Here is a 27,417-nt window from a genome sequence, read left to right as displayed (position 1 = left end):
GCACCTTGAACTGAACCCCGAGTGCGAACGGGGGGCGCGGCTTGGCTGACGCTTCTGCCGAAGGAGTTGCCTTCTAATTTATTTGCCTGATGTGTGTATTACATTTGTGAGTTGGTCTGCGTCCACTGTCCGCTGACCGGCTGTCCGCTGACCGGCTGTCCGCTGTCCTTGCACCCGTCTCTTTCGAACCGCATATGCCCCTCTCTTTCAATGTCGCTGCTCCAACAGTCGCGAGCTGCATTTATGAATTCGCCCCGAGGTCGAAGCTGCGACTCCTACTCCCAGATGCCAACTGATGCTGATGATGCGACGGGTGAAACAGTTGCTGCGCTGCAGCACGGTGGATTAAGTGGTTAGTGTGAAATGCACATAATGCCAGCGATAAGTGATCAATGAGTATTTTAATTGAATTCAAGACAATGATTTAGAACAAAAGTGGTGGATACGGGAAAGAGAGGTTTAAGATTGAGCGTTATCTGATAGATAAATAAAAATAATACTCACTACTTTTTTGTAGTATTTTTGTAGTTATACGCGGCTAAGAACGTTTTGAAATAATATTTTCTTTGAAAAAAATATGTTAAAACAAAGTATATAAACATTTAATTTAAATACCAAAACGTTATCGAAATTAAAAAAACAAAAAAAAACAAAAAATGTTGGCTTACTGTTTTAAAGGGAATGATTTAATACAAAAAATAAATTGAATGTCAAAAATGTGCCCCTCATTAAATTAAGAAAACCAGAAAATAAATCAAAAAACAAAAATTTTCAGACTAAAAATATTAAATTTAAGTAAAAAAAAAATAATAATAAAATATGTATGGTTTGGTTTTATTTAGTTATGTATATCACCTAGTGGTAATGACTATTTGGCATACTTATTTTGACACTGACTTTCCCCAATGCGTTCCACCGTGCGAGCGGCGTGTGAACTTGATGGATGCACTGCCTCCGCCTGTTGAAGCTGCTTTTCCTCTCCGTTTTTTTTTTATGTCTTAACCCTCGAGAGCCTTCAGGCAGTTGGCTGGAAATTAAAACGCACTCGCATTTTGGCATGCGTATTTCTAACCGTACTCAAATTCACACACGCACACTCTTGACCCCCAGAATAATAAAAAATACCAGACAGATGTGAAAAGTTTGGGGTTTACGGGTTATATTCTCACTTAGTTCTAAGCTAGCCACCGAAGTTGTATGCTTACTGCTACCCACATATGCTAGTACCATTCGATATTCGTTATGAGCCCAATAGGGATTCGATGCTGAAGGGGGAGCTGTATAGGGGTTTACTTTGTGAGGGGGTCGGTGGAGCAGCCGCCTCCAGTTTGATCGGTACCCCCAAGTCATCGGAATCCAGTTCGCTTTGGTAGGCTCTCGAGGAGCAGAATGAGTTGTCCTGACTGTCGCCGTTGTTGTCCTCCTGACCCTCGCCCACCACATCGATGGGCAGGTCGTCATTGTCATCGTCACAGCATCCCCTGTCATCCAGATCCAGATCCATATCCATATCCTGATCCTCCTGCCAGTTGTCCTTGTGGGCGGCCAGGTAATCCGCCTGCAGCCGGCCAAAGTCCACTTGGATTCCCTTGAGACGCAGTTTCCGCGCCTGCCGTTCGATGGCCTTCTTCATCCGTTTCCTAAGTTGAGCTCTGAGCAAGGGGGATTTGGTGTGGATCAGGATGGGGATCTCCCTTCTGCATCTATACCCTTCTGTTCCTGTACTGTACTCACCGATCTCTGGCCCGAAGTTCCGACAGCGGAATGGGTGCTCCACTGCAGCTCTGGGGCTGGGCATTGTGCGCCGGTCTGCCAGGACCCTTTTTGGTGTGATCCTTTTTGCGCCACTTGGCACGACGGTTCTGGAACCAGACCTGCAAAATGCAATTATATTATATAGGAAATTATTCAAAATAATGTTGGTTTAATTATAGTCGGTGGGATGTGTAATCTTAGTATATAAAACATTATAAAGATTCAGTTAAAATATCTTGTTTCAATTGATACACTGATAAAAAATTAGAATAGTAAAAATAAATATCTTACTTTTGATATTGAACATTAAAATTATATATGAAATCATAATATTAAATACAATGCATATTTAAGTACATGATTTTATGTTAAAAATGTAAATTAATGAGGAAGATATTACTATTTGATTTAAATGCATTTTATTTTTTTAGGTATTTAAAACAAATCCGAAAATAGTCAAATGAAAAATTAAACAAGTTTCTTATATTTTTATACCCTTGCAGAGGGTATTATAATTTCAGTCAGAAGTTTGCAACGCAGTGAAGGAGACGTTTCCGACCCTATAAAGTATATATATTCTTGATCAGCATCACTAGGAGAGTCGATCTAGCCATGTCCGTCTGTCCGTCTGTCCGTCTGTCCGTCCGTTTATATGCAAACTAGTCTCTCAGTTTTAAAGCTATCTGCATGAAACTTTCCCAAAAGTTGTCTTTCTATTGCAGGTAGTATATAAGTCGGAACGAGCCGGATCGGACGACTATAGCATATAGCTCCCATAGGAACAATCGGAAAAATAAATGAAAAAAAATTATAACTTTGCTGTTTTTTAATTTTTTGTTTAGTTCTTCGACATATAGTAATGGTAAAATATTTCCGATTTACGGTTTAAATTTCATCAAAATCGGACGACTATAGCATATAGCTCCCATAGGAACAATCGGAAAAAATAAATGAAAAAAAATTATAACTTTGCTGTTTTTTAATTTTTTGTTTAGTTCTTCGAGATATAGTAATGGTTTAATATTTCAGAATTACGGTTTCAATTTCATCAAAATCGGACGACTATAGCATATAGCTCCCATAGGAACAATCGGAAAAATAAATGAAAAAAATTATAACTTTTCTGTTTTTTAATTTTTTGTTTAGTTCTTCGACATATAGCAATGTTTAATTATTTCAGAATTATGGTATAAATTTTATCAAAATCGGACGTCTATAGCATATAGCTCCCATAGAAATAATAAAAATATATAAAATAACTATCTAATAATTGAGCTGCAAATAATCATAGTTTCAATGTTTTTTTTTAGCACATACTCAAGTAAATCATAATTTAAATGTTTTCAAAAGTATTTAATTAATGCAATAGCTGCAAGGGTATATGAACTTCGGCTTGCCGAAGTTTGCTTTCCTTCTTGTTTATATTTAAAACAACTAAAAATAAAAGGAAAAATATTTAAATAAAATATAAAATATTTGGATTTACAATATTTTTGTATAGTTTAGGTTCTATAACCTGTGGTATTTGTAATTTTACTTAAAATGTCATGTGATCAATAACAGTTTAATTAAAAGCTTTAATAAATAGTTTTGTTTGTTCGAGGAATTAAAATAAAAATAAATATCCATAATTATTGTGTTGGTTGAAAAAGGTATAAATAAATTTGAAACACACAAATTTATTTGCATGGATACCCATTTATTAATAGATTTTTAATATATTTTCGGCACTAAAATACTCTGCTGTGGTACCCGTACCCTCATAGCGATATCCATTACTAGATAATCGTAATTCCCTCCATTTCATTTCAATAAGTCACCAATTCAGATGCGGACGATTAACCAGACCAAGGGCAATATGTCATGCGTTCTGGAGATGGATCATCATTATCATCGTGGTGGAGATCGTGACCACATGATGATGATGATGATGATGATGAGGATGGAGATGGGGATGGTTGCTTTGGTTAGTTGGAGTCATAAACAAGATGGCGTCGCTAATTGACGTGCAGTTTGCCGGGGTACCCAGCCGTAACGAGGGGAAGAGGAAGAAGAGGGGGGGAGGGGGAGGGGGAGGGTAGGGGTGGTGTGCCAGGGGCGGAGTCGGGAAGGGGTGCCCTGTGGGCGGCGACCTGTGTGTGTGCGACAATTTGAAGTCATTTGCATGCATTGTGCATTTTTTAATGTGCAACAAATTGTTTTCGAACAGCGGCATGCAATGCTTCGTTCCTGACTTTAACAAGAGACCCCCTCCCCCCCCCCCCCACTTCCCTCTCTCTACTCTGCTTCATTTTTTTTTTGTACCTCCAAAACTCGGAAGGTAAGCTTTACCTTGCGATTTGAATGACTGACTGACTGACTGACTGACTGGAGGGAATGACGAACGGACAGGACAGACTGTCGCTGTCTTGTCGTTCGCATTGACAAATTGATATGTCATGTCAAGAAACAATTTCAGACAAAAAGCGTAGCCAAATGTCCCCGAACGAGAGGGCTACGGCCAGATAGACAAAGAGCCACGATAATCACACGACTGACATGCAAAGTCAGCCATCGCCAGGGGGTTAACTGTGGGGCTGGGGGCGACAAAGGGTTAAGCTGCGCTCTGGGAATGCAATTGAAATCATTACAACAACGAGCGACACGAAACGCAATTGCAAATGAAATAAAATGAATTATAATGGATAAAAATAGTCAGGTAATTGGTTTTATTGAGTAATTGAGTTCCAGTTGCCACCAAATTGTTTTACAATGCTCACGCAAATGTTATCGAAACGGATCGAAATGCAAGGGATGGGAAGGTAGGCAGGTAACTTTGGGTTCAGATAGGCGATGGAATGTAGATGGTTTTCATAAGATTAATTTTTATTAACTTTAATAATATTCTAATGCTGGAAGTTAGTAAGAAAAATTATTCTTTACGGAAACAAAATAAATTGCGCAAATTATATAAAAAGACATGAATATTTTAGTTTGGGAACTATAGATTAAAAAAAAGAATTGAATATTTTAATTTAAATAGTCAGGTAAAGACCAATATATAATTTAGTAAATATAATAAACGGATGTGCCATCCTATTCTAAAGAATTCGCTGTACATTTTATTTGTACCGTTAAGGGTCCAAATGGATTATCAAATTGAATTCGCAATTCGCAAATTGAATTCCGAAGAATTCTCGATTGCTTTTATTGCTTTAAATTAAATTATTGATGAAAATCAGAGCAAAGCAGTTTTGATAATCATCACAAATTATTTTTCAAAACTGCTGTTTAAGGTCCCTTGTTATTTTAAAGTTCTCAATAATTTTGTTTTTTTTTTTATAAATATTTTTCAAAATTTTTTTTTTAGAATTTTTTTTTAAAAATTGCTATATGTCCGTATTGTGTATTTTCCGTATTTGACTCACCGCGATGCGACCCTCCTTCAGATCAAGCCTCATTGCCAAGGCCTCCCGCATAAATATGTCCGGATAGTGGCTTCCCAGAAAGGCCCTCTCCAGCTCCTCCAGCTGCCAGGAGTTGAAGTTGGTCCTGCAGCGTCTTCGCTTCGAGGACTCCGTGTCCTCATCCGGTTCCAGATTGGATTTGGGCTCTTCATCGCACCGTGAATCGTGATCGGTAGCTCTGATAAAGACTGACTCTTCGCTGTAAGTCTCATCCTCATGACTAGAGTCTAGAAAAGATCAAAGAAAAATGTAAGGTATACTAAAAAATAATTTAATTCAGCATGATCTTAAACTATTAAGCTATACAAATATGGCTGTTTGCCTGAAAATGTCCCGATTTAAGAAGCCTACTAAATCTATGCTCTACCATAAGGCGATTAGATCGCAAGCCAGCCAGTGATAGCGGGCACAATTAAGCGGAATAGTATCTGCTGTATTCCGACCGAATGGGGTAGTCCCAGGTCCCAGGCACGGGGTGTATCCATGAATCCATGTATCCATGTATCCATGTATCCACGTAGCCATGAATCCACGACGCCATGTGTTATTCCGGGGGAGGCGGTGCCGCTTGTTTCGGTCTCGTTTTATAATTGCAAACAATTAAAGTCTATTTATGCAAATTTCCAAGATATGCGAGAGAGGCCAGAAACAGAAACAGAAACTGAAACCGAAACCGAAACAGGAACAGGAAGTTGACACGCCCCCAGCCAACCAGCCGCCCCCTCCTGCAAAATTCAGCAGGATATGGAGTTCGAGGAGGAGCGTCGTTTGTCTTTCTAATTTATAGCGGCGCAAATTGGTTTCCACAATTAGGAAGTGGTGGGTGTGGCTCGGATATGTTTAAAGCTCCAAATGGCGGAAGTAAATTACTCCTACAAAACCCCTTTCCCTTTCCCTTCCCCTTCCCTTCCCCCATCCACCCCCATACGATTTCCTATCCCTTTTGCCGCCTTGTCTTTGCTCCGTTTGGTTGCAGTTTTAAGTGAAATTTAATTGCAAAAATTTGCCAGTGCCAGTGCTCGTAGTGCTCGCAGTGCTCCCAGTGCTGACTGGGCAATTACGAATGGGGGAGGATTGAAGGTTTGGTTGGGGCTTTCTGGCATCGACTTGTGGAGCCATTGGCCACTGGTTAACCACATGAACCACAGCCAAGGAGACCCATAAAAGACGCATCTGGGAGGCAACTTCACCATCACCCAAAACAGAATAAAAATATAATAAAAATCATAGAGCGGCGGTCTAAGTGAGTTTCATTTGCTGAAATGCACACAGATTTTGACAATTTACAAACACATCTGCTAGCAAATCGAAGGAGTCAAGTCGAAAAGAGAGGGGTGTAGCCCAAAAGAAAGAGACGGCCACGACATCAACAACAACCCCTGTTCGACACGACCCAGACATTTTATAGAGTTCACCAAACACCAAACACCAAACGCCAAACACCGAACACAAAACACAACAAAGGGGCAGGTTCCTGACAAGGACTCTGGTCATATCGGTATCGGTCCATCCGACAATGCCCTTACCCCTTACCCCTTACCCCTTACCTCAACCCAACTCCCAACCTCATCATCACACTTGAAAGAGTAAATAAAATATAATTCCTCAAGGGTGTTATAAATAAAATTATCTGAATTATGGTTTTTGTTGACTTTGCGACTCCCCGAGAGGAAAAAAGGAGTGAGAGGGATTTGGACTCGTATCTGGCATAGTACTGTGTGTTCTGTGTGCTCCGTGTGCTCTGCCGCAGCATTTCGGGGGTTTGTCCTCCTAATTTGCCACGAAGATTCCAACTGGAACAGGTCTTTGGCTTTTGTTTTGGGTCTGAGTTCAGGGATTTGGATTCACAGTGGGCCGGGGCACTATTGCAGCCCCATATTCTGGCGCGCAATCGATATGGGGCGTGGCAGTTAATGGCTAAAACATTTGCCGGGCATTTAGAGTTGGCGCCAAGGTGGCTTAAACAGAATGAGACCCCCAAGGATTGATGGGCCAGTTTTTGAGCGTCAGAAATCTATAAGGTTGCATTGAAAGAAAAAGGGTTGGGTCCAATACAATGATGATTTTGAAACATAATCCCTAAAACTATAATTAAAATAGATTTTGAAAAGTCGACTAATAAAAAACCAAAAATATAAAAAAAATATCTGACTATTGAATTTAGTATTTGATTTTAAATATTTAAATTAAAAATAATATCATGATATAAGAAACAAGGCAAGATTTTTGTTTAAGTTAAATATGGTTCAAATTTTAATTAAACTTTTAGTTATAAAATTTATGGCCGAAAATTGTCAATTGACAAGTTTTAGAAACATTTAATATTTTCATATTTAAAATAACTAAAAACTGAAATGGAAGAAAACCAAAGCGAAACATATTTAAATTGAGTATAAAATAATTATAATTTAAATGTATTTTATGTTATATATCCAAATGTTATTTGTTTATTGAAAGTAAATAAATATAAAAAAAAAAAAAAATATTTTTCAACAATTGCAAAGGTACATTGTAATCACATTTAAACTGAAAGTTCATGAGTTCTGATCATTTTGTATAGTCTTTTGTAATTTTCAAAATTTCCCTTTTAATTTTGTTTGTTTAATATTAAAAAGCTAAATTAACTAATACGAGAAAATAATATACAAGACGTTATAGACACACACAATATAATCTATTGCCAACTCACTAAAATAAATATTTATTCAAAAAATCTATTTCTTCTTTGCCGTACTTATAATTCTCGTAAATGAATTCTATTCATTTATTTCGTTTACAAACTCCTTAAGAGTTTCAACCCCCTTTAAATCCCACACCCCTCCCAAAGTTCGCTAATTAAAAACATTAGCCCATTTTAAATTGGGCCAGCAAACGGAAAATCTGCATCTGAATCAGATGCAAAAGGGCCGCGGCTGAGTAAAAAGGCGATCGACGAAATTACCATATAAACAGTATAAATTGCTGTCTGCTGTCCAGTCGACATTGTCAGACCCAAAACAGAAACACAAGCGCAGAACCCAAAAATTCTAGCGCAACCTCAGAGCCAACCCCAGAAAATCGGGCCTCAGCCTCAGCCTCAGCCTCATCCTTTGCCCCTTAGTTTTGCCTAATTTCAAAGGTCGTTAAACAAACAAACTCAAGTGGAACAAAATGCACACGCAGATGAAGGAAGGAGGCCCTCGGGACGATGATGATGATGAGCACAAGGACACCAGACGATGCGGAGTACATCGAATTCAGCCCCGGCTCCAAAACGACCCACAAAAAATTACCCAAAAAATGCCCGTAAAAATCTATAAAAAAAAAGAGATTGAAACTGGCGTAAGTTAAAAAAATGTGAGGGCTCATTAGCATTTATAGGCCACACAAATGTCGCTGGCTGGGAACAGAAAATCACGAAAAAAAAAAAACATTTTAGGGTGCTTTCTGAGGTTCATTAGAAGCTTGTCACATGATTTGATTTGCCTGACTCACACCAGCAAAAAAAAACACACACAAAAAACCTAAAAATAAACTATACAAAAATACACAAAAAAAATTAAACGGCCAAAAAAATAGGTGAATCGGAAAGGCAGTTGGATAAAAAAAAACGATTACAAGTCAGCTTTAGGCCACATAAGCTATTAGGGCTGCTAATTGTGTGACCCTCAGTTTGGGATTGTTTTGAGCAGAGTCAACCCCCGGGATTGTCACCTAAAAAAAAAAAAAGGTGCCCAGGATCAGGCACAAAGTCAGACACGCGCCCCGGACACGGGGATTTCCTGCCTTCGAACGCCTTTGTTTCACACTCCACAGAGGTCACATCACTAACCCCTTTTTCCCCGACGCATTTCACTGCCTGTCAAAGTCGCTTAGTTCCTGGGCACATTGATGGATTGTCCGCGTTTTCCCGGCCTTAACTTGAAGTTGGCAATGCAACTACTTTGCAGTGTGTTAAATTGTTTGTTCACCACATTCTAAACTCGGCGATAACGTGGGAAGCTGGGTATTGTAGAAGCGTTTGTGACATTAAGGGCGAATAAACGGGAAATTTACTAAACTCTAATATTGCACAAATTTGACTAATCAACGCCTAAAACTTTAGAGCAGAGGAACTTAGCCATATATACCCCAAAAGTTGCAGTTTTATAAAATGTGATCTTATAATATTTTATAATCTTTTTATAATATATGTACAACTCTGACAGATCAACATCTAAAACTTCCTACGAGGCAAATCAAAAGTAAAGATAATTACATAAGGCATCCCCTTTTTATTGAGGCCAATTCTATCTACAGTGAAGGTGATCTTTTAAGAAGTTACCAGACTGACTTAACGATATAAGCAGTATTTGTTAAATTTAACAAAAGGAGAATATGGGTTTCACATTTCATTTTAGGTCATTAAGCATAACAAATTTGGCAACTTATGAAGCGAGTTACAGCATTCAGTCACCTAAAAATTCCACTGATCTTTTAACTATTTCACACATTTCGTATAATAGAACACATGGCTGAATATTGGTTTTATTGCGCATATTTGGTTATTTTAAGTATTACAAGTTTAATAACATATTAGTTTTATTGCTAGTCACAGAAGTATATTACTTAGGCATTCTGAAGAAGTAAGCCATCAAATGGGATAAAAGCCCCAGGGATTCCCTTTTTATGGACACCCTAGCCACCCCTAGAGCCACCCGATCGCCCGAGAGCAAGTCCATCATCATTAGCCGACGTCTCCGCCAAGCGCATTACAGTAGACACCCGGACAATCGCCATTTGCGAGGTGCCCAGTAATTTGTCTAGGCCCCGACACTGACGCCTGACGCCGTCACTCAACTCGGTCGAATGTGGTGTGGCCTTCCCGCTCCCAACCCCCAACCCCCCGATGTCCTGGCTAATACCCCAGTCCGAGTCCGAGTCCAAGTCCCAAGTCCAAGTCCAAGTCGAGGCCCACGTCCAAGTCCTTGTCCACAGTCTCATTTCCGTCGGTCGCTTTATGGGCGAGCAATAATAACCGCAATCGGAGCGCAGAGCTCCGTTCTCCAAAGGCACCGCACAGTGGGCCACAAATGTGTGGCACTTAATTTAATGAATTTCTTTGCACTTTGCCTGGCTGACGTTGGAGTGTTTCCAGGAAGGGATCGCAAAAGGCCGGAGGGACGAAGGGCACCAAAAACACCGGCTGGCTGCCCACTTGCCACATGAATTTATACGAGTTGTTTGCATTAAAACGAATTGATCGACACGACGAGCGAGTGAAATCGACAGCAAAAGGCTGTCCGGGTTTTTCTGGTACTGGTACTGGTACTGGTAGTGATACTGGTACTGGTACTGGTACTGGTACTTAGGTACTGGTATGGGTGCTGTATATCGGTCTGGTTTGGGTTTGGGTTTGGGCTTGGGCTTGGGTACTCCTCTCGGGGTCTCTGCATTTTGCCGATCTGGTCGGGCCGGGTCATTGCTCATCTGCCAGGCCAGGCACGTCAACGCTGCAAATTACTTTGCCCTGCTGCTGCGATGCAAAATTGAAATTTCAAGTGGAAGTGGCCAAGTGGTTAACTTGGCAACATGCTAGCCATCTCCACCGCCCAGTACCTGTTGCCCCTTCTGCCCAAGATCCTTGCCATCCTCCTACACTCAACGAAATCTAGTGCAACTTGTGTGTAAAACAAAAGTGTATAACCAATCTAAAAGGAAATATCTTAAAGAGATATGATTATAATTCCCAACCTCGTTGTATTTGGACAAAGAAGAGATCGCACTTATAAGATTAAGTTGTTAACTTAATTAATGTTTTTGAAGTTCTCAACTTCCCATGAAACCTGGTTAAGTTTCCTTTTACTAATCGTTTTATTTGCATCAATAAATTTCATTCAGACTTGTGATAAATCAAACAACAGTTTTTTTCCAATTTAGTGAGGGGTTAAATAAATAAATTAAATAATATTTTTTAAGGATCTCTTATTTTTGTATAAAATGAGGCATATTTTCTTCGTGTACCCTCGCTTCATTTCTGTTTGCTGGTTGTGCTGCATGTTATGATTAAATTTTGATAGCCAACAACAATCAAGTCAAAGAAAATCAATAATTTTTACGCATCTTGTTACGATGTTGCCAGTTGCCCCTCTAACCCCTGGAAACCCCTCGTAGGCCCCTTTGAAGACCCCTCGAAGACCCCTTGGCCCAGAGCTAAGTCTGCTGCCATGACGAACTGCTCTCAAACGATCTTCCAGCTACGATCGACATGCCAAAGCGGCGCATAAATGTTTTGTTGTTTTAATGAAGACGTCCCTGGATCTTGAATCTTCTGGGGTCTTGAGTCTTCAGTCTTTAGTCTTCAGTTTCGAGTCGAAGAAGACATCAAGGCGTTGCATGCCACATTTTTTACCTCGTTCTTGCCTGCTTCTTTTTTGCCTTTTGGTTTTATTTTTTTCGTTTTTACTTGTTGCGCTTTCGTTTTTTTTTTTTTTTTTTTCATTTTTGCAAAGGGGCGCGTCAGCGTCTGCACGCCAAGAGGATCGCTCTATCGCTATCTCTGTCCGGGTATCGACCCTCTCGCTTGCACGCTGGCAGCTTGTGGCGCATTATTACGAATAGGGTCTAATTATTGTGGCAAGCCCCTGAGCTATAATTTGCCTGATTGATTTACATAACGATCGAAAATGATCAAGACATTAATTTCTTATTAACGTCGTTTCGTTCGTCGGTACGTTGGTTCGTTGGTTCGTTGGTTAGAGATCGTCTTCCTTCAGATCAGTTCAGATCGCCTCGGTTATAGGCCGCTGCTGTTGGGGAGAGGATCGGCTGCTCCTACGTCTGGTTGCGGCATCGACTTCGGGTTCGGGTTCGGTCAGGTTTTCCTTTGGTTTCGGTCTCTGGGGCGTAACTCTGAACGGGGGCTGCACTCGTTTTCCTTCCCATTCCACATTCAGTCCTTTCCTTTTCGGTTCCCTGCTAACGACTTTCCATCGATCGCCGGTGGGTTCTACATGCATACATACCTACATATATACCTATATATATCAGATCGGGGGGCGCCACAAAAGCCACTTACAGTGTTGCATGTGCTAGCTCAATCTTTCTTGTTTTTGCGCTAGCATTCTGACTACGGCTCATTTTCATTTCATTTAGCTGCTTTAAACGCTTTATTATTTGACAGTTATTAATTTGACATGTTTAGCAAGGATCCCAGGCTACGCTTTCCTACGGCACCTGGCTTGACGTCCATTCTTGCATGCTCAACGTCACTTATATCGGATTGATTTAGTTAGTTTTTTACGTAGTGCTTTAACACATTGACAGCGTCTTGTTAATTCTGTGATATTCGTGATTAACTCTTATTACTACAATAATTATCACAACAAATAAGTAATCGTAAGCTTGTTATTTACTTTAGAACATCAGATTACCCTTATAACATGTTTTGCTGGTAACTAATTCTTGTGACAAATATCTCTTCCTCTGCACAAGACATTTTTCAAAGGTCAAATAACAATTTACTGGTTTTAAATTCATAATACCGAAAATCAAAGTCATTATTGTGGTAAATATGTAGGATATTATCTGAAAATACTTTAATGGGGTGATATTTATTAGTGGAAAAGCCAATAAATATCTTATTTATAATGTGTTTCTAAAATACTCAAAGCTACCTTTAACTGTTCCAATTTTCCGTCCAATGTGTACTATTAATGAACCGCGTTGGGCGCCAAATGTTTTAATTAAGTTTAATATGATTTTATGATATTTAGAATGCACCGATTCAAATTCTTGAAATATAATTCAAGCACTCCAGAACAGTTTATCCAGAACTATACTCTGCATAAACGATCTTTGCCTTGTCCCACTTAAATTTTGGCCAATTTTAGGCTTCTTCTTTGGTGTTGTGCTTCCTTGTTTCACGATCCGAGTTTCCGTCACCACCGTTCCCCGTTTCACGTTCCGCGTTCCTTATTCCGCATTCCGCCCGTGCCCTGGCCGATCGTTTTGTTCGTTTCGGACATAATTAATGTTAGTTTTAACGCTGCTTGAAAATGTTATTTCCCTTGATTATAGGAGGGCTGCCGTCTGCTCTCTCTCCCTATCCCTGTCGCTCCCGCGTTCTATCTCCTTCTTATGCTCTGCTTTTTCGCCGCTGTTTACGGCCGTTGATTGTTGGGTGTTGCTTTTTTTGGCGTTTGCAGCGCTGCTCTGCCGCTGCGGGCAGTCATGGGGAAACATTTTATGACGATTACTGTAATTCGTTGCCGCAAACAATAATTACTTTCCATTACGAAAATGGCGGGCATATTATCACCTGAATATCACACACACATACTCGTACCGTGGCGGACACCAGCACCAATACCAATACCAATACCAACACAGGTGTGAAGCCGGCGTCAACGTCAACGTAAAGTTGAGATCTCAAGTTCCCGAACCCAATTCGCTATGGCAAACGAAACCTTCGGCTGCTTGGGCATGCAACGTTGTCTAAAATTTTCGGTAATAAAATATGACAACTCAATCAAGGCCCATAAAAGAGGCAACAACAACGACTTCGGGGCGGTGCCCGCTTGAAGATCGGCACCACAACAACAACAACAATAGCAACAGAACCGAAAGCTCCGGTAATTTGCAGAGGCTGCAAAGACGATCAAAATTTACGATCATTTTGTTTTCAAAATCAATTTAGAAAGGAAGCGCGGCAAAGATCAGGCCCTGCCCGAGAAAGAGATAGCACCAGGCCCCAAGGAGGATAAGGAGAAGGAGATGGACGGGTAAGAGGGAGAGAGAGCGCAAATTGAGTTCTTAAGTTGTCTGAGGAACTGAACTGGACTGAGTCCTCAAAAGCTGCGGATCAGGCCATTCCACCGATTCTCGGGGATCTCGTTTTGGCCTTGCTGGGATTCTCCACCGTTTTCGGCAGTTATTAGCCTGGTAAAACACGAGTCTTGCACATTTGAGAGCTTGTAATTTACTTAATTTGATTACGGAGCGACGTCATCCCGTTCTCTCCGAATAGAGGCGTGGTCCAATTGTCTGTCTCTTTCGCGCTGTCTGCGTGTGTAAGTGTGTGGTGCAGGTGCAAAGTTGAAGAACGATGGAAACCCTGATTTAAAGGTTGGGGCTGCCATTGTTGCCAGCAAAGTTTGAAAGACTTATCACCTACCTTAAGTCATACATATATGTAACAGGACTAATTAACATTTCAACTAAATATAAAACGTTGATATATGTGCTTAAATAATGAGAACAAATTAATTCACAACATTGAGGTTATGCTATACGCTTTCATAAGCTAATTAAAATATTTACATTGCAACACATGCTAACCATATTACAATGTGCAATAAAACATTAATTTTAATTTGCTTGTAAGAATCCACTTGTATTCTCTACCAGTTATTGCGTTGTGAAAGCTAATCTATTGTAGTTATATGACTATAATCCCCTATATTCTAAGACCAATTTCGGTTCCTTTGTATAATTAATTGGGCAAACAAATCTCGACGCAAATGCCAAAATTCTATGGCAAAAAGCATGGCACACACAAAATATATTTATATAGACAATAGTTTATTAATTGAAAGTTATGTCTGACCTGGTCGGATGATTTATTCACAAACAAACAACAGCAGTCTGAAAATTTGAGCAAAATCAAAGCAAACCACGGCAAAAAAGGTAAAAAGCAAAAAACGACGATGAAGAAGCAAAGAGGCGAGCATAAAAATTGATTTCTGCTGCTGCTTTTAATGAATTCTTCTCCAGCCGAAACAACAACAACAACAACTACAATAACGACGGCAGCTATATCAACAACAACAACACAATCTCAATCAATTTCAAGTCGCACATCACATCAAAACAAATTACCAAGGAATTAATTTGCCATCGGAATCACGCAAGCGCAGATTTGGGGCCACGCGAGCGAAAGAGATAGCAGCAGGGCGGGTGAAGGAGAAAGAGAATGGCAGCGAGGATTTGGGCTGCACGGGAAAAAAAATTTATCATACCGAATTGCACTTATAAAAAAGGTTAAGGTTTAATTCCGACTATTGTGCACTAAAGGAGGGACGCTTAAAAGCAAAGGTGAGTTGTCACGGAGATTTAATTTTTTTTACTTAAAATTTAAACTTAAACTACGCAAAGCATTTTAGACTATCAATTTATTGGTAATTCAAAAGAATATGAAGTTTTCCAGAGGTTACAGGTCTGTAAGCCAAAATATTTGTGGTCTATTCTAACATGATAATGTTAAATGATGTTAACAACGTTAACAACTTATAATTCTAAGAATTAAGAATTGTGTGTGTCTAGGCAATAAAATATTAACGTGTTACAGAAATATATATTTTGAAATAGAAATCCACAAAAAATTCACAACTTATTACTTAAAGTAACTGTATGAAACACTAAGGTATACTTGGTGGTTACACAATAAAATGTAAGTAAACTTAATTTATATACTCATACATATTTAATATTTTTAAATCTTTATGGACTGAAACATTTTTTTGTAGTGTACAGGATACGGGCACAACGAGTTTTCGGGCGATGGCGATTAATAGAGCGAAAGAGAGACCACAAGAGGGTGGCCGAGGGGGAGGGGTGGGGAGGGGAGGGGAGGGGAGGTAGGTGCCGTGATTAATACATGAGGATTTAATTAACTTGCCATCGCACTATCTCTTTCGCTCATCTCATTCCACTGGAATGCACAAACTATGGCGACGTCGACTGCGACGCCGCGTCGCTGCCGGCAGAGGGGCAAAAGAGTGAAAGAGGAGAGACAGGGACGGACAGAGAGAGCAACTTGTTGTAAATGGTAGGTGTATGTGTATTATAAGCAGGTGTGCGTGCTTGTGTGTAATTGAAACGTGTTTCGTTGTTTTTGTTGCTGTCGAACGCCTGCAGCGCGAAAATCGGTGGCATGTATAATTTTTATCACCTTTAATTAACTTTTCAATTAATAAAAAAAACGCAGCAACAACAGCGCCAAACATGTTGAGCGCATGTAAAGCGGAAAAGTCGCAGCTGCCAAAGCTGACCATATCTGCGCGAAAGAGTCAGCGGGAATGGGAGCAAAAGAGAGGGAGAGAAAGAGAGAGAGAGAAAGAGAGAGGGAGGAAGAGCCAGGCAGACGGGCGAATTGCCGTCGGCATTTGGCCAAAAAAACATGGCTAAAAACAGCGGCGGAAACAGATAGGAATACGAATAATATTATCCCAGCCTACCCTTCTTTTTGGCGTCCACTTTTGGAACCACTTTGTTCTTATCGGTGTATACTCGAACAACATTCTTATCCCTTACTTATGTACTTTTTATAATGCTTTGACTAATTTAGGTTTTTTTTTTCAGGTTCAAGATTTGGGTTTTTATTATTAAATTTCTACTTTCATCAGCACCTTCAAATTTGGAATTTAAGTTCACAGTTAATTTTTAAGAATAGGGGAAACCAAAACAGTTTTCATGGCAACAGGGGAAGGATTATTAGTAAATATTTAGGTTCAAATTTTTTAAGCAAACTTATTATATAAAAAGATAAAAGATAATATACAAAAAGAGTTCTCAAAGTATTCAAAGTACTCTTCTTGTAAATTAATAAAACTTGTATCGATGTTCTTTAAATTGATTATTTTTTTAAAACATTTTAGGTACTTTCTTTAAATGGTCGTTTAACTCAAATTAAAATTATGACTATACAGACGTTTTTGATAACCCAAACATTCTCTGTCAAAGACTATTGTTTTGTATCCCTACGTTTTTTATTTATCGATTGCTATATAGAGCTATAATTTATACATTTAATTATGTTAAGCTAGCTGATTTACAGACGATATTAAACGTAATCAATGTGGTCGAGATAAGTTCTTATTTCTTTCCATCCCTTTGGCATTCGCATTCCAAAAGTCACGCACGTTTGCTCTAACCCAAAGTAATGCTAAGTCAATCGTGTCCCAAAAATTGATTAAAAACCGCATCGACTCGTGGAGAACAATAAACAGTGGGGCTCCGAAAAACACGAACGGAAACGGAAATGAACACCAGCACTCACACACGGGAGGAAATGGCTTCAAAGTCAGCTAAAAGTGTCATTACAACTCACCAAAAACCCAAGCAAAGCATGGAAAAAGCAAAGAAAGCGGAAAAGCAAAAGTAAAGCAGAGAGCTAAACAACAACAACAACAACAACAAAAAATGGGAAAAACTTTCAGGGACGTCTGCTGCTCCACCCGTCCCGCACCCCGCCACCCCCTCGAAAACCTCCCTGGGCATACGGCTCAATTCAATTTTATCGTTTCAATATTAACCCAAAACAACCCCACAATATTGCCTTCATTTAAGGTTTATTAGATACAACGACAACGTTGTGAAGGCAGCTCGAGGTGGAGCTCCTCTGGATGGGGAATGGAGGACGGGGGCCATGAGGTTCGGGGAGCGTCACGGTAGACAGCCAACGAGCGGAACGCTCTTGGATACAAGAAATATTGTGACTACAGCAACAGCGAGACATAAATTGGGGCTAGGGATCCGACGGAAGTGTACCCCTCAAAAGTGAGATTAATCAAATTGATATTTATTAATCATGGTAGAATAAAAAGATAATTGTACACCCAAAATACAAAATGACAACTTTCCAATATGACTTAACATTTAAAAAAACGTATCCCGAGAAATGAGCTAAGACATATTTCCCAAAAAACATGGGCCTTGGGTTTAACAATTTTGTGGATCGCCATGATAGGTTAAATTTTAAATATTAAGAATATATTTTTTCAGTTGAAATATTTTAAACAATGTTTGGGAGTTTACTCTAGTACTTTTTAGGCAGATATTCTTTAAAAATGCTTAACGTTCTGATAACTTTAGGTCAATCTAGATTAAATTGTTTCTCTTAAGCCTTTAATGTTTTAGAATATTACAAAACATAACCAACTTAACCATCTTGACAGTGACAACTAATAGTTAAATAATCAATATACCTAATCTATTAAATGGCTTTTTTTCCGAACTGCCTTACAAAATTTGTGCAGATATTATACTTATTCAACGTATCACTAAAGAGTATAAAAAATATAAAAAAGTTTCTAAGAAAACAACACAATTCAAAGTAAGATACAAATTATCACCTTAAAAACTAAGTATAACAGCAGTCGAATCATGCTGGACATGAAAAACAAAATTTTCCAATTTACAAACGAAAACCGACAGAAGAGGCGCTTAGAAGGGCGGGGGGTGGAAAATTGTGGGAGGCGAGGGAAAATCAGTAGACAGGGCGGTCTATAACAAGGATAAATGCCTCGGTGTGCTCTTGCTTCTGCTTCTGTGTATATGTACGAGTATATATGTGAGTTTGTATAATGGCATAAACATTGATCCAACCGTAAAACTGGCTGACAATCGAGCCGGGCCACAGAGAGAGAAAGCAGGAAAGGGTGTGAGAGAGATAGAGAGAACGAAGCCCGAATCCCGCCAATCCCCACTACTCCCCCCCTTTTCCCACCTCTTTTTTGGACCATGGCACTGAGCCAAACCGAAACGACGCCAAGCCAAGTGTATAAATTGTATTAGCCCCGAAGTGTCGTGTGGCTTTTCTTCCTCCCGAACCTCCTTTTTCCCTTCTTTTTTTTGGCTAGGAAAAGCCAAGGGGGATGGGGGGGTGTGGTGTGGGGGGTAGGACGTAACCAGGGTACGCAATTGCTTGTCCTGCTCCCCTTTCCTCACCATTTTCCTTCTGGTGGTTGATGCGCGTCATACGCACACACACGCACAAAAGCGGGGGAGTCCTACTCCGGGGCGAACCACATGGCGTATACGCAATATGGCCGCCATGGTCGTCTTTTGCTGCCAGACAAAAAGAATGGGGAGAGGGGGTTGGGGGGTGGGGGATTGGTGGGATTGGTGGGAGTATGTTGACTATGGTTTCGGAGGGGAAAAACTGAAAGGACAATCGTGAGCAGGGAGACAAGTATGTCGGGGAAATGGAAAGAATAGCAGCACCAACTCGGTGTCATTTGCAGCAAATTGCAAACCGCAACAATTTCACAAAGGACACCGAAACAGCTCACCCACACACATCTACTTAAAACACACAGATATGTGTGTATATATACAGATACACAGATAGAGCGGGGTATAGAATGGAATGGAATAAAATGGCAGAGCAATCTGTTTCAATATAAACGCACATGAGGCATTTACGAGAGAACCCAACAAGCGTCCTGGGGTTTCCTCCTCCGTGTGGAGTTTTTGGGGTTGGGTTGTGTCAGTATCCCAATATCCTGGCATGTGTGTGTGCAGTTGCCACTTAAATGCCGCTGGATTTTGCTCTTTGGTCAACAGTTCTTTTTCCTCAAACCTTAAGCGGTGACTTTGATTCTTTGATATACCCTAAACGACAGGAAATTTAATAGGCTTGCGATAGTTGTACTATTATTTGAAACAAGAAACGACCAAATGACCATGTTAATTGAAGATTTCATTTAAGACTTGATATAATAAGCTAACTTTATTAATATCATTATAATGAAAATATATTTTAATTAGCTAGAAAAGGTTTTCCACTGGCTTTTACAATTTAAAGAGTTTTTAAATTCGGGTTTGGTATTGTATTTTTAAAAATAGAGATTTTCTGAACCTCATAACATACAGAACATACATACTTCGCATGATTTCCGGTATCCGTAGCCCACTTGATTTTAGGGGTTGCTACCACCGAGCACACACATCCTTGGGCTCCCTGGGGTGTCATAATTCCTGACGAGCTCATCTTTTACTTAAGTTTTACATAATTTTCATGTCGTCGAGAGGGGAGGTCGCTCAAGTCCATGGAGATAACATAAAAATCGGGACGTGTGTGGGTGTTTTTTTGCGGGTGTTCTATGGGTGTTCTATGGGTGTTCTATGGGTGTTTGTGGGTATTCCTGGGTGATGCCATTGGTGGGTGATTCAAGTGGGTGGTGGGCTGAGCTTAGCTTTAGCGGTAAAACGCTCGATTCTACGTGCTTGCGGCTTTTCCGCTTAGCGTTTCGTCGCTATTTGATGTGGTTCTCCCCCAAAATCTCGCCCTCTTTTGGCTTTGGGTCGTGTAATTGCCTTGATTTCTTGACACTTGTCGACACAGATTGCGAACAAAGTGGGGAAATCTAGAAGGAAACATTTTGGAGGGGTTTGCCTGATTGATTGACCATTCCATATAATTTTCCACTGCCCTCAGACTCCCACAAGCAGTTATTAAATAATAAGCAAGGGCGAAAAGCCCTCCGTTACAACCAATAAATTTACCACTTTTCTGGGTCTAACCCTAATTTGTTAATCGCCAAACGTGTTGTACATTTAAAGGGCGGTAGGAGGCGTGTCACTTGTAATGGCATTTAAGAAAAATGACGCCTCAAAACTGTAAATGGCCAAAAAAAACAAAGGCTAAGAAAAAAAAATTTGGAACAAGTCAAGTGCCCAAAACAACAACGAACACCCTTCATATACCCCTTTACACTTTTTTTTGCTTTTCCTACAAGCTTTGCTTTTTTCCCCTTCTATTTTTTATTTGGGCAAAAAATGTTTTTATCTTGCACCGCCATCTTTGTGCTAAACGGTAATTCAACAAAGGTAGAACGGCGAAAATCAGGGGCGGATTGGGGCCCAGAAAGGGGATGGGCAGGAGGTTTTCCACTAAGCCAAATCCGCCCCTTGAAGTGTTTATCCTTTGGTTTGAGCAGGGGAACGGTTTTTTGGGGCAGGACTGGCCTAAAGTGTTTTCAATTTAAGTTTAGAGAACAAAACGCCTTTTGATTTTTATTAGTCGACTATGGGGGTGGGCCCCAAAACAAGGGAGCTAAACAAAAAACCCCCACTTGGGAGTGGGGTAAATGAAGTGAGCTGCCAAAATGCATTTCGCAGTCGGCCTACAAAAAAGATGTTGCCTTCTGTTTTGGCCAACTGCCATTCTGACTGAATTTATGGCCACTGGCCAGGGTTGTCGCCCTCATAAATTATGCAAATGCTAATGCAAATGCAAGGACGACGTGGGTGGAGTATTTAGGGCGAAGTAAAGAAGACGGCCGGGCAAACCTCGCCTCCTGTTCTGATTTTTTGATTTCTTGTTTTCCGTTTTTGGCAATCGCCTAAATGGAAGTCCACTTAAATAATTATCATTTCCCGGGCCAAAAACGCCCGCTCGTCAAAAGCTCATCAGGGGCCCTGACGATCGGACCAATTAGTGCAACGAGCCCACTGAGCGTTTTATTAATTAGCCAAGGAAAATCTCGATGGAAATTGGACCTGTATCCATACCCATACCCATACCCATACCCATACCCACAACTATCCCTTCTGATGCGAACAAGAGTCCCATTAGTAGATGATGTTGATGGGGCCTCGTTGTTCGTTTTTCGGCTCTTCGGGCTTCCAGTCTTGTTTTCGGCCCCACCACTCACTCAATCTTTCACTTTTGGGCGAGAGAAATCTTCGGATCAGCACTCATCAATTCGTCCATGAAGAGCCTATCAGCTGCACTGAGAAAAATAGTTAGGAGATCTGAACAGATGTTTTTGAAAACTCGATTTGATCATATTGTGCCACTTAATTATGGGGGTTTAATTTGCGTAAGAAGTGAAAAAATGTAGTAAGTTATTTGGTAAGAACCATAAACGGATTTTCGGAGGGAAAATAAGGATTTTATTTGCATAAAAAGAGATTTTTGAATTAAAGAATAGTTAACAAGTTTCTTCTGCAAAACCTTCACAACCAGTACCTGGAGTCTGGGATCAATAATAATTACTTAAGCATTAAGATAAGCACTCTTATATATTTTAATTATTGTGGAAATATTTCCGACATTCTCAAAACTAAAACTGAATGCAACAATATTTTAATGTGTTTTAGGATTGCTTTTTATGTCCTAAGAAAAATAACTTAACCTATCAAGTATTTTTGCATTATTTATTTTAAGAATGCTCAGAGACTCAAACTAATAAGTATAAAAGGGTTATTAGGTAGCTTACGATAACATATTTTAAACATAATTTCAATAGAAATGACTTCTATATACAGCCATTTCCCGGTAATAATTATACTCCAGCTAGACAAAGTTTTTCGCCGTGCAGCCGTACCTGTTTCTATCTTCATTTTCCACTCGACACAATCACAATTAATCCATGGGTCTAGTAGTGCTCCCAGTAGTTCTGGCCCGACCCCTCGACGGCCCCTCGAAATGATGGCAATTACCAGAAGCGCTCGCGGTCAGCGCTGTCTAATGAGCGGCCATCGACTGGAGCGGATCACCTGAGATCACCTGGGATCACCTGGGATTGGGGGCCACAACTCAATTCATTCATCACCGATGGACTGATGATCGCTCTGGCAGGGAGGGGGTCCCTCTCGATCTCCGGGCCCCGAAAAAAAAAAATAGAAAACCGAAAACAGAATGCCGAAAAACGAAAACCGAATAAGGGAAACCTGACGGGGCGTGCCAATGGCGTTCTTATTAATTTGCCCAATTTCCACAAGCAGAGGAAAATGGGGAAAACTTAATTAAAATGTCGTAAACGAAAATTGTATGTTTAGGCACGCGGTTGGACTGAGCAGAGCAGGGAGCTACCAAAAATAATTAAGACATTTCGCTTCTCGTTCGACCTTTTTTGGTTAGTTTTTTTTTCTTCGGAGCTTGGGCTTGGGTTCACGAAAATGTTAAGAAAAATTGCTGCCACAAATTGTTTGGCTGCCCAATTTCCACAATATCTCGCCGCTCTCTTCACAATTTTCCCCGTTGCCCTGACTTGTGCTAGGTCTATTTTCTTTCTGGTTTCGGGGCCGCGACCGAAAACAATAAAAATGACTAATGGCAGCTAATTTCCCGTCGTCGTCGAGAAAAAGGGAGGAGGTGGCGAAGTAGGAGGATGAGGCCCAGCAAGACGGCCAATTCGAAGAGTTCCCATTTCGAATTGGATGCGCCTCAAAAGTAGTTCAATTGCCAAAAGACAAAAGGAAAAAGACAGGCGTTTCCCGGATTGGGCGTGACCTGGGCAAAAACAAAAAATAAGTACGGATAGGAAGACTTCACCTGTCGCTGCTCATTTCCCATGCACAATTTTCCCATTTCCCATTTGCCGATGCCAGGTGCCCAGCACTTCCTCATGTCGCACTTACAAATTGTTGCAGTTTTTCATTGACCTCGACGTTATAAAATAGGACGGTGATATTAGTAAGTTATTATTGTTGAGTGGTTTTGATTAACATAATTTCAAAGAAAATCTAATTTTCTTGAAATCTATTTCGTTGTATCTCAATTTGGATAACTACAAGAGACAATATTTTTATAATTAAAAAAAAAAACAAATTTCGAAAATGTTATATTTATACTCTTTCAGAGGGTAGAGAATATTTCCGATCAGCATTACCAACCAGACAATTAATTTTAGCTATTTTGAATAAAAGTTGCAAACAGGCTTATTTCTGTAGCAGGTAGTATAATTCAGTTTTAATTTGATAAAAATCAGATAACGATATCATACCATAGAAACGATCAAATAATTCAGATTAAAATCATCACAATTTTTAACGTATTTAAGCATACATATATGCATAAAAGCGAAATTTAGTTGTTTTAAAGTATATATATATTGTTTGCAATAGCTGCAAGGGTATATAAACTTTAGATTGCCGAAGATTGCTTCTCTTCTGGGTTTTCAATAATTTGTCATACGAGAGTAAATAGATTTTATGTGATAATTTTATGCCATTGCGAAATATAGCAAACAAATTTAAAAGCCATTTTTGTAATTTGTTTTTAAAAATATTCAAGACCATACCATTTTCTGGATGTGCAAAAAACATACTAATTAATTTAGTCGATGTTTTTGATATTTTTAATGGATACCTTATGGTTTTCTAGTTGTAATAATAAAAGTGACAGCAAAATTTAGTTATTGTGATTTTTGGTTAATTACAGTTATCAGTATAAGCAGACCGATTCGTTTTAGCCTGATCATACAACTACTAACCATTTTGAGTTCTGAATGTGTAAAAATAATTTACAACATTAAACAAAGAAAAATAATTAATTCCCGTTATATAGAAATGTACTATTTCTGTGGAATGCCTGTTAACTGGCTTATTCCCAAGTTCTCTTGGACAGCATCAAATCATGCATTGTTTAATGCTAATTTCCGGCAAGGACACTCCGTTTCGTTATTTATGCGCCTGGCCACCCACAATACATGTCGCATGTCCTGGCACACTCATTTGTTCATTCATTACATTCATTAACTTTGCGGCGAGCTTGCGCAGATAATGCAATTTTCCAAATGGCCGAATGGAAAAACAAGTTTTCCGGCCAGCCACCGCCGCGCACTTTATTCAATTTACCAATAAAATTTCAATCGAATTGCTCCTTTTAATCAATTCGCTGCCACCCACACACACACACACAGAAACACACGCATTTACATACGCGCATGCATAATTCGTATGTTTTTATGTTTTTTGATCAATTTTTAATCAACAACACAGTGGCAGCAACAACAAAATCAACAACATTATTTGCCTGCGGGCCAGCTTTTAATGTCTGTGTGTGTGTGTGTCGGTGTGTATAGGAGAATCTGTGTGTTTGCCTGCTTGTAATTGTTGTTGCTGCTTGTTGATTATGCACGTAATTAAATTTGGCCAGCAATTTTGTGTATTTTGGACAAAATGCGAAATACTTAGTTAGTTGTGCCAGCAACCGCATTTGAGGCGATTTTTTTTGCGGGTTGTAACCTTTAGAAATTACACAAAATAATAAAGTATGTATACGATTGAAAAAATGTTAGTCATCTAAATTAAAATTTATTTCAATTTTATCTGAATGTATAAATTTGTATGCTAAAAATTATCAAAATTAATTTTTCTTGAATGCCATAACCAAAAACAAAGGTATGGATACTAAAAAACCACTTTATCTTTGAGAAAATCAATACTTGAGATTCGATTGGATATTCTAAAAATAATAAATGTCTGTTGTGTATTTAGATCTTATGAACAAAATTAATATCTACTAAAATACAAAATAATCACATTTTAAAATTTTATCAGAATCTATGTAGCTTAAAAAATCATTAAATAATGAATTCACTTACCTTCGCGGGTGTTGTGCCGATTTTGTCCTAAACCTTTCTGTTCCCTCTTAAGCTGTCCTGCATTTTCAAGGGACTCCGATGGTTCCAATTTAATAGTTTGATTCTGATTCTGATTCTGATCTTCAGCCAGATCCCGATTTCGATCTCTTTGCTGCTGAATTGCGGCTGCAGCGGCGGCTGCATTGGCGCGCTGCATCAGCGCCACCTGGCGGAGCATGTAGACAGAGGACGAACTGGTTCCGGATCCTGGGGAATCCCCCGTGGATTCGAGGGGCAGGCTGAGGAAGGGCGACCATCCGGGCACTCGCAGGTTAACGGCGGCTGCTGCCGCATAGAGTTGCAAGGCGGATGCCGCATGCGGTTGCGGATGTTGGCGAGGATGCGGATGCGGATGCGAATGTGGATAAGCGTTCATTGCACTGGTATTTTCCACCTGCGCCTGAGCAGCGGCTGCCAGCTGCAGCTGTTTGATCAGCTGATCCATTTAATCGTAACTTTTAATTTGTTCTATTTAATTCACTAGTCGGAATACCTTTTTTATCAACTTGAACTTTTTGACTTTAATATCAATGTTGTCTGTGATATTTAAAATAACTTTTAACACTTTATGGTTAATTTTTTGTTTGTTTTAACTGCTGGTTGTTTTTGTGTAATCTTCGTTGATTCCCAGTTAAATTTGTATCCACTTATCAGCCTTAAATTCAAGGAGTTGCCTCGTTTCGGATTAAGTCTTGACACTTGATTATTTTGTGTTAAACTTGCTTTCACCTTCAGGTCAGCATTGTCTTCTGTATTATCTTTCAGTTAACTTCGTTTAACTTGGGTGCTCAATTCACAAGTCACAGACACAAACACACACACACACACACAAGAAAAAAAAAAACCCAGTATCCTTGAGTCCGCACAGTGGAACATGTGGCGGGTGCACAGTGGAGCGGATCGACGGCCCACTGGGAAAATGGCTGAACTCTGTGCAGCGGCGGCGACAAACAAATTGATTCGAATTAAAATTACGCCGAGCGAGTTGTGGAGTTTTGTGGAGACAAAAGTGCAAAAGTGGCAAGTCGGTGCGAGTGGGATGGCGCGATAGGCGCGTTTAAATGAAAAATATGGAGTTCGTTTTGTCTTCTTCGTGTTTGGCTTAATAAGAATATGCATATGTATGGGTTAAAAGGGGGGCCACAGTAAACACAAAAAAAAAGAACCTGGGAAAAAAGTGTCACCACAGTTGGTTGGCTGGCCGGGGTTTGAGTCCGTGCTAAAAAGTGAGATGGCGACACCTGCTGCTACTGCAGCAGCAGCAGCAACAGCAACAACAACTATTGCAGCAGAAAGCAGCAACAACAAAACTCATTTTCAACACTTGACGGTCAGCTGTTGTTGTTGTTTTTGGGTCGCATGCGCGACTGCAAGCAAAAATCATTAACGTTCAAATTTATGTGCGCCAAAGCGAGAAATAACAAAACGAAAAGCGAAAGAGCAGAAAAGCCCGAAGAAGCAGCGACGTCAACGACGGCAACGACGGCAGCGCAGTTGGGGCAATAAAAAGAAAAATGGTTTCACTTAACAAACATGCCAAGGCGCCGTCCGCAAAAATCCACCACCCACTCACCGTTCTCCCAAAAAGAAAAAAAAAAAGAAACACCCGCGCTTAACCCCCCCTGCAGCCACATTTAACCCCTCGCTGGCCCACAAATGGCCAATACAATAATGGTATTTTTCTGCCTCACTAAATTGTGCGATAGAGAGACCAAGCTGAAAGAGAGCGAGACACGTCGAGCGAGCAAGCGAGAGCGAGTAATGCGCAACAGGGAAAATGGAATGAAAAACGCTAAAAAAAATTGATTTAAAGTGAATCAGTATGCGTGTGTGTGCATTGTGTTCGTGGCCTACAAAGAGAGCGAGAAAGAGAGGGCAGTATCCAGACAGCACACAGACAGCTGGAACTCACGAAAGAGCAAGCGAGACAACCATATGTTTCGTAGACAGGCGTGGCCAGCGAAAAAATAGGGGGAAATTTCATATGAATATGATTATGGCCAATTTAAGGCCCAGTATGAAGAAGACGGCTAGCCAGAAGAGGCAAAGAAAGGAGCAGAAAGAGTGCAAAGAGAAGAATGTGTATTTGAAGAATGGGTGGA

The 27,417-nt window shown here is 40.0% G+C and overlaps 1 protein-coding gene across 1 annotated transcript; it reads right to left on the bottom strand.

Annotated features, from left to right (window-relative positions):
• Window positions 1–1,158: 1,158 nt before the first annotated feature.
• Window positions 1,159–26,663, bottom strand: LOC128260488 (homeobox protein unc-4). Its single transcript, XM_052993543.1, has 4 exons — window positions 25,277–26,663; window positions 5,163–5,428; window positions 1,735–1,874; window positions 1,159–1,652 (listed from the first exon to the last, which is right to left on the bottom strand). Exons 1-4 carry the CDS (start codon window positions 25,758–25,760, stop codon window positions 1,241–1,243), a joined length of 1,302 nt encoding a protein of 433 aa, XP_052849503.1. The 5' UTR covers window positions 25,761–26,663; the 3' UTR covers window positions 1,159–1,240.
• Between the last annotated feature and the right edge of the window lie 754 nt (window positions 26,664–27,417).

The sequence above is a fragment of the Drosophila gunungcola genome (assembly GCF_025200985.1).
Source record: "Drosophila gunungcola strain Sukarami chromosome X unlocalized genomic scaffold, Dgunungcola_SK_2 000032F, whole genome shotgun sequence".
In the NCBI taxonomy this organism is placed as follows: Eukaryota; Metazoa; Arthropoda; class Insecta; order Diptera; family Drosophilidae; genus Drosophila; species Drosophila gunungcola.
Note: the sequence above shows the minus strand (reverse complement) of the source record. Positions and strands in the feature narration are given on the sequence as shown.

Bases quoted from the DNA above. Each gene is read 5' to 3' on its own strand.
- LOC128260488 (XM_052993543.1), bottom strand. From the start codon at position 25,760: ATGGATCAGCTGATCAAACAGCTGCAGCTGGCAGCCGCTGCTCAGGCG. The intron at 5,429-25,276 runs GTAAGTGAATTC...GATCTTTTCTAG, and splicing joins TCGGCACAACACCCGCGAAG to ACTCTAGTCATGAGGATGAG. The intron at 1,653-1,734 runs GTGAGTACAGTA...CCCCTTGCTCAG, and splicing joins GAACTTCGGGCCAGAGATCG to AGCTCAACTTAGGAAACGGA.